We start from the raw sequence: 13,522 nt of genomic DNA, 5'->3' as shown, positions 1-13,522 counted from the left end.
AGTTTGGAGAGCTGTGAGCCAGGGCAGGCAGTACAGACAAGCTGGGGGTTTGGGGAGAAAAGAAAGGAGAGATTCTTTAACAGCATGTTGGTGCAGGAGGGAGAGTTAAAGAAATAAGAAAGATGCTTCTGGCTTTGTGGGTGTGACAGCTCTGGTCCACTGGTTTGTAAAGCCACGAGTCTGAAGCAGCTCTCCTGCACCTGAGTGATTCCTCTGTGCCTCTCTCCAGGGCGCCATGGCTGCCACATACTCGGCACTCAACAGCTCCAAGCCAAGCCCTCAGCTGAAGCCCATTGAATCCTCCATCCTGGCACAGAGGCGAGTGAAGAAGCTCCCCTCCACCACCCTGTGAGCCCCACGGTGCAGGAACAGCCCGGATTTTGCACACCCACAGAGGAGGGGGACAGGGGACTGTCAGGGTCTGCACAGGTGCTCCCCTGGGACTTGCTCTCAAAAGGCCAAGTGCCTTCCTGCTCCTGAAAGACTGGCTCCTCCTCTTGTGGACTGATCTTTGCTGAGAGAACTTCACTGTAAAACTTTTTTGACGTGTAAATTGTCAATTTTTAAAGAAATCCATCTGTGTATATGAGAACTATAATGTATAACTGATGTCAAGTGGCACTAAAAAGCAGCTCTGATTCACCCTTCCCTGTGTAGGGCCAGGTATTTGTTGTTGCTACAGCATTTCTTGGAACTGATCCTCTTCAACTCCACAGCAGCTGGAAGACTGTGTCACACTTGGGGTTTAGGCTTTGAGGCTTTTCCTCCCTCAAGCCTTTGGATATATTTCCCAAAGCCAGCCCTGCAGCACTCCTGTCCACAAGGACCTCCCTGCCCTCCAAGTCCTGTGTGTTTGTTCCACACAAGGTGGATTTTGCAGCCTCCGTTTCTCCCTCTCTCCCGTGCCCCCCCCCAGCCCAGCTCAGATCTCTGAACAAAATAAACCACGTTTTTTCCAAGCCCTCCCACAGATGCTCAGCAGGCCAGGACACCTCCGAGGTTTGGCTCATTCCTCCTCTGCCCTCCAGTCTCGGTGTTCTCCCCTCACTGGGGAGTTTGTCACCTGGGGAGGAGGGTGACAGAACTTCTTCCTCCCTGGCAAAGCCAAGGCTTTGGGCTGGCTCTGGCTGCTGCTTTTACCCCTTGGGGGTTTTCCTTCCCCTTCCACTCAGCACCCTCTGAACCAAACCACCCTTCATATTTTTTAATTTAACTTTGTTCTCCAGCCGGTAACTCAGGGTTTCTTTCTGACTCGTACAATAAACGTCATTCAGGGGCCGTCCTGTGACTGACTGACTGTGAGCTGCAGAACCAGCGACCCCGGGCGCTTCCCGGACGTTTCCCAGTCGTTCCCAGGTTGTTCCTCCGGGTCTGCCTTCTGAAAAAGCTGCAAAGCTTTTGATCAGGCCCTGAAAACCAGCAGTGCTGCTTAGAGCAGCCTCTCAGCTACCTTTTCTCAGTCTTGGAATGAGGCAAGGACCAAAAGGAATGGGCAATTTCTTACTCTTGGGACATTTCTGTGCGTAGAGAACCCAACACTTGGAGACAACCTGTGCTAGAAATAAATACCCAGCCCGTTCTGACCTGCAGGGAATTGCTGGAGCTCCATGGTTCCAAGGTGGCAGTTTCTGGGGGCAGCAGGATTAAGAGAAGGGCTGCAAACAGAGTTCAGGAATGTAACTGGAGCCAGCAAAGGTTCTCATGTGAATTTCTGCTACTTTTAGCAGATCATGTCACTAGAGAGGAAACTTGCTTTTTTGTTCAGTGCCAGTTGGCTCTAAAATGGAGAATTCCATAAAAATAATTATGTGAGATGCACAGTGCTCTTCTCTACCCTCATCCAAGCAGGTCCTGTGAGCAGCCAGTGAGAAGCTGAAATAGTCACCTTTTTTTTTCTTTCTTTCTTTCTTTCTTTCTTTATTGCAAGTGCAGCCTGAATGTCCAGTCCTTCTGAGGGGAGGAGGCCAGCACCAGTCCACAGTGGATCTTCTTACTGGTATTGCCACCGACCCCAGCAGAGAGGGATTTAAAGTTTTGCTGACATTTGGGGAGGGGGGACACTCCACCACCCAAAATACCTTCCCTAAAAATACTTGTGGCATGGTGTTCTCTACAACTCCACAGTGACTCTTGTGCCAATGGTGTGCAAATTTTAGGTACCTGCAACCAGTACAATAATCACAAACATTTTTCTGGAGCTGGGCTCAGTCCCTTAGGGTACTTTTGGGTGTTGCAGGATCCTTCAGAGATTTTTCAGAATATTTCCTACATTGTGTTTTGAGAGAAGGTCTGGGGTGGTGGATGGGGTTGGATGTCAACCCACCATGGGTGAGTGGGGATCGGTGCTCTTAAACCCTGCGGTTTAGGGGGGTCTTAAGCCAAATACTTGTCCTGGTTTGGGGGATAACTGGGTTATTTGTATGAAATTGCAAATATTTTCAAATATCAGTCAGGAAAAACATTACAGCCTTTGCTAAATCTTCCCTGTGATGTGCCAGTGTGAGGCCAACTGGGGACAACTCAGAGGTGTGGGGAACAACCAGGTGCAGATCAGTGTGGGCAGAAGGAGAGCAGCCCTCAGCTGCTGCAGGTTCTGCCTGGCCATGAGATCACACCTGGGGTGTCAGACCCCAAAATCAGGACCATCAAACCCCTCTGCCACCATAGGGTCTCCAATCAGAAGAACTTTGTGCTTGGTGCAGCTGGAGCTTCTGAAACCCCCATCCCCTTGGAGAACAGAGAGAGCAAGGGCTACACTTTCCTCTCCAGGGGTTTATAACCACGTTGTTCTGAGTGATCCATAAGTAAAAATAAGTCTTGATTTTTAGTTCCAGATCAACCAAGTGCTGTTACTTTTTTTAATTCCAGTGCTTAATAAAAATGGACTTGTGAATTTTCTGTATATGAGAGCTGTAGCTGTTTGTGACAGGTTGGGCTCTTTCCTTCCTTTCCTAGTTTGGTCCTGACCTTTGCCAAAATACTGTTGTTATATTAACTGAAATTGCGTTATTTGAGGTGAAAGTTGGGTATCTAATGCCTATTGGGGGGTGACAGACCAAGTGTTTTGTTCTTACAGGAGTTTGGGGTCATTTAACGTGGGACAAAGAGGATACAGAGGATATCACAAATTGTCTTGGTTTTTAAAGGGGTGAAAATGGATTTAACTTCCATACATAAGGACATCTTTACAAGGAAAGCTACTTCTTTTAGTTCAGGTAATTAATAGCGGATTTGATCTTTAAGCTTTTGTCCTGCAGGTCTGGATGAAAGCTCAAGGGAGCAGAAATCCCGGAATCCAGCCTCAAATTGCAGAGTCTACCTGGAAATAACCTGTGCAGAAAGAGCATATTGATCCAAAGTCAAGGAGCCCGAAAATAATATTGAACAGCTCTATATAACACTCTTTCTGTATAATATAGGTTAACTTTTCCCATTTTGGGGCATAAATCAGCCATTTCTGTTGTAAGGGGCTGACCCAGCTGAGGGGATGTTTCCCTTTTCCCCACGGTGTAGCTGTGCCTTTCCCTTGCTGACCTCTGTGAAACTCACCGGGGCATCAATAAATGTCTTTTGGCCTGGGAAATATTACCATCAAGATTCAGTTTAAAACCGAAGGCCAGCAGCTTTCCCAGCGATCATCTCCTTCTTTTCCATAGTGAAACTTCACTGAGCAACTGATCTGTGGTTTTAAACTTGAATGCAAATCGCTCTCCAAGTTCCCACCTTTGAGTTAGTCCATGTAATTCTTCTTTCAGCGTCTCTAGGCATCGGTGGCTGGTGAACTGTGCAGCCGGAGGTCTCCTGGTGCCACCACCTCCCTCGTGGCTTCGGAAGTACTCGGCGACTGCGAGTGAGTTCCACGGGATGTGGGGTGGATGCTGCGCTTTCATGGAATATTCAACAATTTAATCCCTCTTTCAAGGCAAAGAAAACATTGGAAATATTTCAGGATCTTCTTTCGGCAGTACATGGGGGCTCTGAATAAAACCTTCACTCACGCCGGGGAAGCCGCAGGTCCGCTGCCACTCCGTTCCTTGCCTCTGGTTATTAAAACATCAAGCTGTCTTAGTGCCTCGGCTCAGCCGAGGCGCTGCCTCCCTCCCTTTGTGTGCCGCCGAACACCTGCCATTAACACTAATTCGACTCCGGAGGGAAACTCCCTTTCAGATATGCTTGTCTGAAAATAAATTGACATGTAAAAGGTCTCTTTTGTCGAAGTGCAGGGAAAGTGCCGGGGTGAGGAGCCGATCGCTCACAAAAGGAGCCACTGGCTTTAAAGGATGTGCGGAGGGGGTGAGAAATGCGAGAGGTGGGGGTGATGCTGTGACTGGGCTGATGGGATCAGACCGGAGAAGAATCCCAGAGCTGCGGCCTCTGTTTGGTGTTAGATTTTGAGATATTGGGTGGTTTTTGTCTAAACCCCTTGCTTGTCTCAGGGGTGAATGGCCAGGGAGCCCTTTGGAGAAAAGCCTTTTTGTTTTAGAAAAAAATATGTTATTACAAATATCTGCAACCAAAACTAAAAGCAGTAGTTGTGAGCCCTTCAATTTAAATGTGTAATGAGCTCCTGGGTTCCGTTGTTTTTCCTGGGACAAAAGTTTGTATCTCTTTCAATTAGGAAGCAGCAGAAAAATCCTTGGTTAGAATGTTTACTCTATCCTACAGGCATCAGCGTGAGCCAGCAAAAGGTCAGTATTTTTATTTTTAATAGAAAGAATGATTTGCTTTGAGCTCCTCATACCCCAAGGAGACCATGGCTCTCTCCTATGAAAATATTTTTAAGTCGGTTCTTTGGGCCAAGCTTTGGAGAGAGTGACACTGCTTAAAATTTGTGTTGGTGCTGAAATGACACAGCCCCATGGCTGGGAATGAAAACTGAAGTGTTGTGGACCTGACATTCGGCTGCAGCTCACTGGGATTCTGCTTCCTCTGGCAAAGAAATAATTCACTTCATAACGAAGATCAAGTCAAAATATGTTCAGGGCTTGAAATAAGGAAAAAAATGGAATTGTGGCAATTACAGAAACGTTCCAGATTTGCTGGTGTCGCGCCTGGTTTATCAAACAAGCTCTCAGCGCTGCTGAGCTCCAATGCCATCTTCCCTTTAAACAGCAGATGGTGTTAGAAACCTGTAACAGGTGGAAGCTCTCCAGTTTTATGTGAGAGATCAGAAGTAGCAGCAATTTCTGTTTCCCACGGGGTACTTCCTTCCCGAGCTGAACAGCAAGCTGGCCTTTTGCTCTGAGAGTTCTTACAGAGGGGAAAACTTCTGAATTACACATATTGGTATGGAAGAAAGTGATTTTGATTTCACTTATTCTGGTTTTACTAAAAGGAACCTGGTGATGGCCTCCATAACCCTCTGCTAGCAGCTCTAAAAGAGAGATGTAGTGGGGGGAATGGGCTCTGTTTGCTGGTGTGCCTTAAAATCCAGCTCCAATCTGCCAGATCTGTTGGTTCCTTGTCTATAACAGCACTTCGCATGCTTAAAGTGTTTTATAAACATTTAATTACGGCAGCTTTTGACTCAAAGCCAGGAATCTCTCATTCATCTGCCGCTTGCGAGGGTTGTGAAAATTATATTCAAATCATAGAATTACAGGAAGGGCTGAGTTCAAACCCCTGCTAAATCAACCTGCATTGCTGGGATCCGTGAGCGCCGCTCATCCGCAGGCGGAGTTTCCAAAGGGAGCGACTCCAGCAGTGGAAATGGAAACGTGGCTTGGAATGCGGAGAGATCTGAGGGGCTGTCAGTACCCCAGGACACGGAGCTGCATTTTAATCATGTTAGGGAAACGAGATGCTAAATTCTGTCAGCTGGTGTGGTATGAACTTCTGAGGCAGGCGGGGAGTGCGGTTCTGTCTAGACCAGAGCCCTGTTTGATCCCCCTGCCCCGGCATATTTGTTAGAAGTCGCTTTTTTCCCACCCACCAAACCACTTGGAATTTTACCAGGTCTGCTCCACCCCGACTCCCAGCTCTGTTTTTAAAAAGGGGAAGCCCCCAGGAGTCGTGGGGTTTGTGACACCAAGTGGAGGCAGCAACTAAAGATAAAAAACTTGTATGGGATTAATAATTTCTATCCGACCATCTGCCTCTTTCACCAGCTCCCCTTCCTGAAGAGCACATTGTACCTGCAGAACCGGGTGTGCAGGAATAGAAATCATTTCTTTTCCATGAAAATTGTCCAGAGCAGCTGTGGCTGCCCCATCCCTGGAGGTGTCCAAGGCCAGGCTGGATAGGGCTTGGAGCAGCCTGGGATAGTGGGAGGTGTCCCTGCTCACGGCAGGGGGTGGGACTGAGTGGACTCTAAGGTCCTTCCAACCCAAACCCTTCTGGGATTCAATAAAAAAAGAGCTGTTGGCTGGCTCTGTGTCTTTTGGTGGATCCACACAAACAATCACTGCTGGGCAGGGCAGGAAACCCAGGCAAGCTGTTCCTCTCCAAGCTGACTCTGATCTCACTGGCTTGAGGAGAACTCTCAAGGAGAAAACCTCCATCTGCACCTGCTGACCCCTCCAACCTTCACTGCCGTTCTGAAGGCAGACTGTGAGCCCCTTTAATAAGCTGCTGGCAATCAGCCCCTTTTTAATGAGGCAGATCCCCAGTTTCAAGGCCCTGGATCACTCAGTGCTTGCTTTCTGCTCTGTGAATTGCGAGCACACCACGAGCAGCCACTCTCAAAGTAATCCCAGAGTCCCTTTTCCTGCCCTGTTTAAAGACGGGGTAGGGAGTCCTGTGATGTTTCATTAAAGCTGGCTTTTCTCCTCGTGGCAGAGCAGATTTAATCAGACCTGCCTCCTAGTTCCAGCTGCTGGGTTGGAGCGCTCTGATCTGTGCACTGGGTGCACGTCTAATTATGGAGGCAATTCCCATGGATACGGAGAAGAATTGCCTGTGCTGGCAAAAAATTATCCCAGCTGGGAAAATGGGGAAGGAGAATGTGTTGAAATATTCGGGAAGAGATCTCAAAAGTTTCTGGAAATGTAAATGAAAAACATTTCTGGTTCTTACGTCTCAATGTGCAAATCTTGATTATTTTAAAACTAAGGGTCGGTTTGTAAGAGATTATCCCAAATTGCTCTTCTGTTGCTACTGGAGGATTCACCAGCACCACAAAAGTGTATTTCCCCCCCTCCTTGCTACCTGCATCCACTCAGGAATGCTTTTCCACCTTTGCTTCTCACCTGTGCAGCAGCAGAGGTGTGTTTGGAGAAAATGTCCAACAGTTTGTTTCCATCAGGGCACACCCAGGGCGAGGCAGAGCAAGGGCTGGTAATTCTGGTTCCTTCTGCAGCGCCGGGTAGGACCTGGGTGAGTTCCTCCTCTTTATGCCTCATCCTTCTGAAATGTATGAATTTAAATAACTTATTTCTGTATAAATTAGTGTTTGAAAGGTCTGTAAAAGACAAAAGAGCACTCCCTGGTAAAAGGAGAGGGGGAAATACCTGGGCAAGCACTGCTCAGATGTGGAAAATTAAACAAATATGATTTTAAATGATTTTGTAATTGTTCAGCTGCAAGGCCTCATGTTCAAACTGCATGGGAAAAACCAGATTTCTTAATTTAACTACACAAATTCAAACGTCTTTTTGAGGGTGGTTTTTTTTTTTTTTTCCTTTGGGTTTGTTTGGAGAATTTTAGGAACATTTTAATCAACTCCACAAGGGTGCTAACTTGTATTTATTTCACTAATTTCTCTCCAGCAGGGGCTCAGACACTTCCCATGATGTTGCTGGCTAATGTAAACACACAGAATAAGGAAAGCTGTGGTCCTATTAGGGTGTATTTCCATCCCTTTCTCATCCAGGGCACCTGCTCCCCTTTCCCTCCCCTCCTCCCAGTCTTCCCAGCTGTCTGTCTGTCTCATTTATGTCAATTAGAGATTCAATGCTGCCTGATTTAATTGGCCTGACTTTCTCCTCTAACAGAAACCCGAGCACAGGCCAGGCAGGCAGCAGCTCCTCTGCTCTCTGCTGGGGCTGGAGCTGGAGCCGGGAGGGCCGGGGCTTGTTTGCAGCACAGAGCACAATAACCTGTTTGTTACCCTCGCCAGGGAGAGCTTGGTGACCTCCTAACAGGGATGGGACCCAGGCAATGATGTCATTGGAAAGCCTGGGAGATTTCAGAACGCTCCAGGAATTTGTGTGACCAGTCCCTCACTGTGGGCTGGCTTTTAGGGGAGAGCTGGAGAGCCATGGAATTGTCCAAGCCAGGTTGGATTTGGCTTGGAGCCACCTGGGACAGTGGAAGGTGTCTCTGCCCGTGGCAGGAGGTGGGATGGGATGAGCTTTAGTTCCTTCCAAGCCAAACTAGCCTTTCTATGATCCTATGATTTGTTGTGTTGCCTCCTGCCGGGAGGTGACTCTGTGTGCCCTGAGGTCAGAGAGTGACAAAACTTCCCCAGGCTGTGGTCACAGAAGGCTCATCCTTCTGCTTGGGCTTAACCACGAGTGAGGCTGACCAAAACCCAGCTTTTGCAGAGTTTATGTGAGGATCCCGTGCCCCTCTGGGCGGCAAACCTGGAAGCAAACCCGCCCTGACAAAATCTTTGCCACCCCTCCACTCCCCTCCCACAGCCCAATCCCAGGAAGCAGTTCTGACCTACTTCTTCTCCCCGGCTCCTCGCTCACGTCTCCCTCGCAAATTACACAGCCGTCCTTCCCTCCCGACAGAAGAAATGCGAGTTTCCCAAGGAGCTGGCCCGCGGAGGCGTCAATATTGAACAGCAACAGTACCATCTAGTGACTTGGGCTTCCCGGGAGCATCACTTAGCCGGGAAGAGGGAATCTGTGAATTAGGGAGGCCAAGAAGGTCCCAGATTTGCAAACGAGATCCCATCTCTAGGTTCATTTGTATGAAGGAAACAAACCGTGCTGATGCTCCAAGAGTCTCGGGATTTTCTATCAGAGAGCTGTGTGACGCTTCCTCGGGAGCCGGTCCCGTTTCCAGCCTCCTGACTCCCCGCTGAACCCGGCCCTGCCCCACGCTCCCTCTGCTGGCAACCGACTCTTTGATTTCACACGTTCCCAGCTCCTCGCACACCCACTCGCCGGCGCAGCACCGCATCCCGGCAAAGGTATCAGAGGAAATTGAGGGCTATGGTGAGTTCTCACTCCCCATAAATGTGCACGTTCTCACTCTGACGAGCCACTAGTGAAATCCTGAATTGGATGTGTGAAATAAATAGATACAATTCAATTTAATCAATCAAAAATAGGCCCAAAGCCGAGCGTAAAGGGCCCGCTCTGAGCAGATCTGAAATTACACACTCGGCAGCTGAAGGGAAGAAATCAAATTAGAGCATTTCTTTCCCCATCAAAGGACATTAGTCCTGATCCAGGTCCATTGCGCTCACGGTGTGCAGAGTTATCCCTGTCAGCGTTCCGGCTGACCAAGGCATCGTGTGGCAGGACCGGGTTAGTGACGGGCTATGGTGCATTCTGTGTTTGACGTGACAACTTTTCCCAGCTGTTGTGCAGCACACACGTCCACGTCACCTCCTTCCCAGTGAAAAAATACCATTGTCAGATGTGCTAAATGCACCGAACTGGGGAGAGGTGACACAAAAGCCGCACCACAGAACCTCAGAGCTCAAACACGCTGTGAAATGCCACCGGTACCGCAGGAGAAATTGCTTTGCTGGCTAATCAAACACATCCCCTCCTTGCTGCCAATAGTGCAGCACTGCCCTGAGTCCACTCAGCCTTGCTCGTGGGCTGATGAGTGCCTGGCAATTTTCTGGTCTCAAATTAAACAGAAAACTAAATTAGCAAATTAATTGTTTGCCGTGTTTTTCCTTAGTCCCCATCAGCTGCCTCAGGTCCTGCAGCCAATCCAGAGCCCCTCTCCGCAGTTCCCAGTAGAAGGTGGAGCTCTGCACTGGGTCCTGCTATCTACCAAGTGTCAGTCATGTTAATTTTAAATTACTTTTGTACAGCTTGGTGTCAAAACGATTAAAGCATGAAAAGAAAAACTGAACTAGAGGGGGGAAAGAGGGGGGAGAGAGAGAGAATGAATAATTTACCTTGCATTTACAGCAAGGACACTTGGATTTCCTTAAATCTTCAACCCTGAGAAGCCTGAAACTTCTATTTCTTCAGCTGCCACCTGCTTGGGACTGTACCTAAGGGGGTCCTCTGGATCACAGACCACCAGAACCACGGAGTGGATTGTGCTGGAAGGGACCTTAAAGCCCATCCCACCCCTGCCATGGGCAGGGACACCTTCCACTGTCCCACATTGCTCCAAGCCCCATCCAGCCTGGCCTCGGACACTTCCAGGGATCCAGGGGCAGCCACAGCTTCTCTGGGCACCCTGTGCCAGGGCCTCCCCACCTTCTGAGTAAAGAATTTCTTCCCAATGAGGATCTGGGATCAAGTTGTCACCTCATTCATGGTCTACAGGGAGGTGATAACTGCTCACAGCACAATGCTGGGATTTCATCTCAGTTTCTTTCCAGGAAAAGCTTTTTTTCCACACTGTACTCCCCGGTTGCTGCAATCACCGACATGGACAAACCCACCCACCCACGTACAGACCTTTTCTCCCCTTCCCAGTGCTCCGCTCCCAACTGGGTTTACTCCATGACTCGCACGCACTGTGCTAGATAATTACATACTCAGAAAACACAGAAAAGCCTAATCAGATACAGCCTTAAATGAGCAAGACTTAGGGTTGTAGGATTGCGGCGTAGCATCCCTGGAGCTCTCTGCATCTGGCTCACACAACCAGCCCACGTGCACTGTGAAAATGTTGGGTTTGGGGCACAGACTGTTTTTAACCCCCTTATTAACTCCATCCATGAATTCTTTGTCTTGCCAGCTACTGAATGGTGTCATCAGTGGTCTTTGAAATACCATTCTAAATCTGTTGAGGCCAGGAGAACTCCAAAAAGATTTGTAAAAGGGCAACTCGACAGCACCAGAAAATGTGAATCAAGTTCAGCCACTTCTGTTGATATTTATCCTGTATCTGGTTTATCCATCAGTGCATCTTCCATTCATTACAAAGGGTATAAATATTGGGAATTATTGTGTCATGAGGGATGTGCAATGGAGTGCTTTGGCAGATGATCACCAACAGGGTGATAGAGCTGTTTGGGAAATGAAAGAGGCTAAAGTCCCCAGTGTAATGTATCCTGCAGGATCTGTGTGGGCTTGAACTGAATTGCCAAAAGCAAAGAAAACAATTTTACTAATGGGTGTTTGATGAAAAATGAACACGATGCCTTGGAAATGTCTGTGCTGTCTTGTGCTCTCTCCTCATGGAGAGGAGACACCTCTGTCTTGTACCTGCATTTTACTCCTTTGACGCTAGGACTAATTCAGCCTTGCTGGATGCCAGGCAGGTCATGTGGAGGGCTGAGGAGTGTGTTTGAAACACCCTCCTCCTCCAAAAGCACCTGCCTGACTCCTCCAGTGTGTCTGCTTTGGCTGGAAAATCTCCGAGGAGTCTCCACCTCACTGTGTGGGAGCTGTGACTGGGCAGCAGTGTTGCTGGGGCTTCCACCTGAGCACAGAGGCACAGGGACATTTCTGTCCTTAACAGTGGGATTCCCTTCATATGACATTTCCTCAGCCTCTGATTCACAAATACACCGTTTAAACTACTTTTTTTTTTTTCCTTTCCCATTTGGGAAGCTCCTGTAAAGTTCCCTCATCCTCCTCCAGTGACCTGGCAGAAGGCTGGGAAGCCGAAAAGCAAAGTTTCCTGCAGTGCCTTTCAGTGATATTTCAGTGATATCACTTCACATGCAGCAAGTCTCAAGTACTCGGGGCCCGTAAACTCAGCTTTCCCTGGTTAAAATGTGCTCAGCTTTATAAAACTAACACCTCTTTTACTGGATTCTGCTAGTTTGGATTCAGCAGAATGTCATTTTAGGACTGAGTTACTTGAGTAACTTTAAAAAGAGGAAATGTTGTCAGCCAGAACATTAAAAACACAGGTGTCAATACTGCCCTGGATCTGGTAATCACTTAAAGCACAATTGCAAACCAAGCAGGACTGCCCTTCCACCTGGCACTGGGGAGCCAACACAACTGCAAAGCCAGACAGGGATTTGTATTGGCTCTGTTATCAAAAAATCACTCCCAACTGCAAAATCTTTATGTAACAGTCATTAAATGGTTTCAAATTCTTAATAGTCTGCCAGGCAGGCAATTAACATCATTAATTGAACAAAATTCATCCAGAATAATTAATTTGGACTTAATTGCAGGACCCAAGATTTCTCAAGGTGTATCTTTACCTTTCGCAGCCACTTTGAGGATGCCAGTGTTGGGCATGTTGTCCCTCACAGTTCCTGGAAATCTGGAAACAATCTATCTCAGACCAAAATTTTTTAAGGAGTTGTTTAATTTACTCCAGAGAAAGCTGCCTGTGTGTAAAGTCACCGATCTACTGATGAGTAATTGGGGAGCTTTTGTGTTTTAATATTTTGATGTCCAAGGAAAGCAGTGTGAGGCTGACAGAATAAATCCATGTATTTACAAGCTGCTCTGCACTGACTGGGGTACAAAGAGCAAAGGAATAAAAGTACAACAAAGAGCACGTAACTAAAAGATATTAACACAGCTCATCTTTAACTGAGTGGTGCTGGAGGAGTCTAAAGCCAAGAGATGATTCCTGGTCCAAGAGCTGCAGGCTGCCCTTTCCAGTAGACCCTGAACTACGGAATTTAGAGCTAAAATCCAAGGAGAACTGACTTCAAAGAGATCCTCCCCTCTCAATTTACATTTGGGGTTTAGGTTTGTAAATGAAGCCACGAAGGGATTTAGGAATGGTGTTAAGGAAATGGAAGTGTAGGAAAGGTGCTGGGCATCTAGAATCAGGATATTTCTATGGAAATGCTTGGCTGCTAACAGGATTTACGGGTATCTCCTTGCTCTAATGGATCTTTCTCTTCCACGTAATTTCATTACATGTTATTTGCCTTTCCTGCGTAGTCCCATCATCCCTGAAACTTGGGGATTCAGTGGAGGAAGGGGCTTTTGGCATCAAAGAGTTACATTGTAACACCAGAGAGGATCAACAGCTCCAGATTTAAAGGGTGGCAAACTGGGAACTGGTAGAGCTGGAGAGAGGAGCTGGTACAAGGCACCAAATCTGGAGGAGGCAGAGGAAGTGAGAGGCCTTTAACTGCAGGGCAGGATCGCCCCAGCCCATATCTAATGAACCACACGGTATTTACTACCCATGTTTGTGTATCACAGACATTTATCAGCACACTCACCCTACCCTCCCGTTTTCCACTTTTTTTCTTTTTTTTTTTTTCCTGTGGCTTGCATGTGTTAGGCATTTGTACTGTTGTGTCATTAAATAATTCAAGTATTAAAGCGCAAACCCCAAAACCCTCTCAGCATGGAGACATCCTTCAGCCTAGACTAAGGGGAAGTTTTACCATCTACTGAAGTTGTTCGGAAGTGAGATGAACAAGAGCACATTCACACGTAGGAAAAATGATAATTCAGTGCATCCAGAGCCAGGAAAGGTTGGACTCAATGATCTCGGAGGTTTTTTC

General features: G+C 47.5%; 1 protein-coding gene across 2 annotated transcripts in view; it reads left to right on the top strand.

Annotated features, from left to right (window-relative positions):
• The window catches only part of RPS6KA1 (ribosomal protein S6 kinase A1), a 31,925-nt gene extending 30,647 nt beyond the window's left edge, over nucleotides 1-1,278 (top strand). For both annotated transcript variants that reach the window (XM_040086275.2, XM_040086274.2), the window contains exon 23: nucleotides 230-1,278. In XM_040086275.2, coding sequence (XP_039942209.1) covers nucleotides 230-352 — 123 coding nt within the window. In that variant the 3' untranslated portion in view covers nucleotides 353-1,278. The remainder of the gene's footprint in view (nucleotides 1-229) is intronic.
• Nucleotides 1,279-13,522: the final 12,244 nt, after the last annotated feature.

Source organism: Hirundo rustica, chromosome 25 (genome assembly GCF_015227805.2).
Source record: "Hirundo rustica isolate bHirRus1 chromosome 25, bHirRus1.pri.v3, whole genome shotgun sequence".
Lineage (NCBI taxonomy): Eukaryota > Metazoa > Chordata > Aves > Passeriformes > Hirundinidae > Hirundo > Hirundo rustica.
This window is presented reverse-complemented; position numbering and strand designations above follow the sequence as displayed.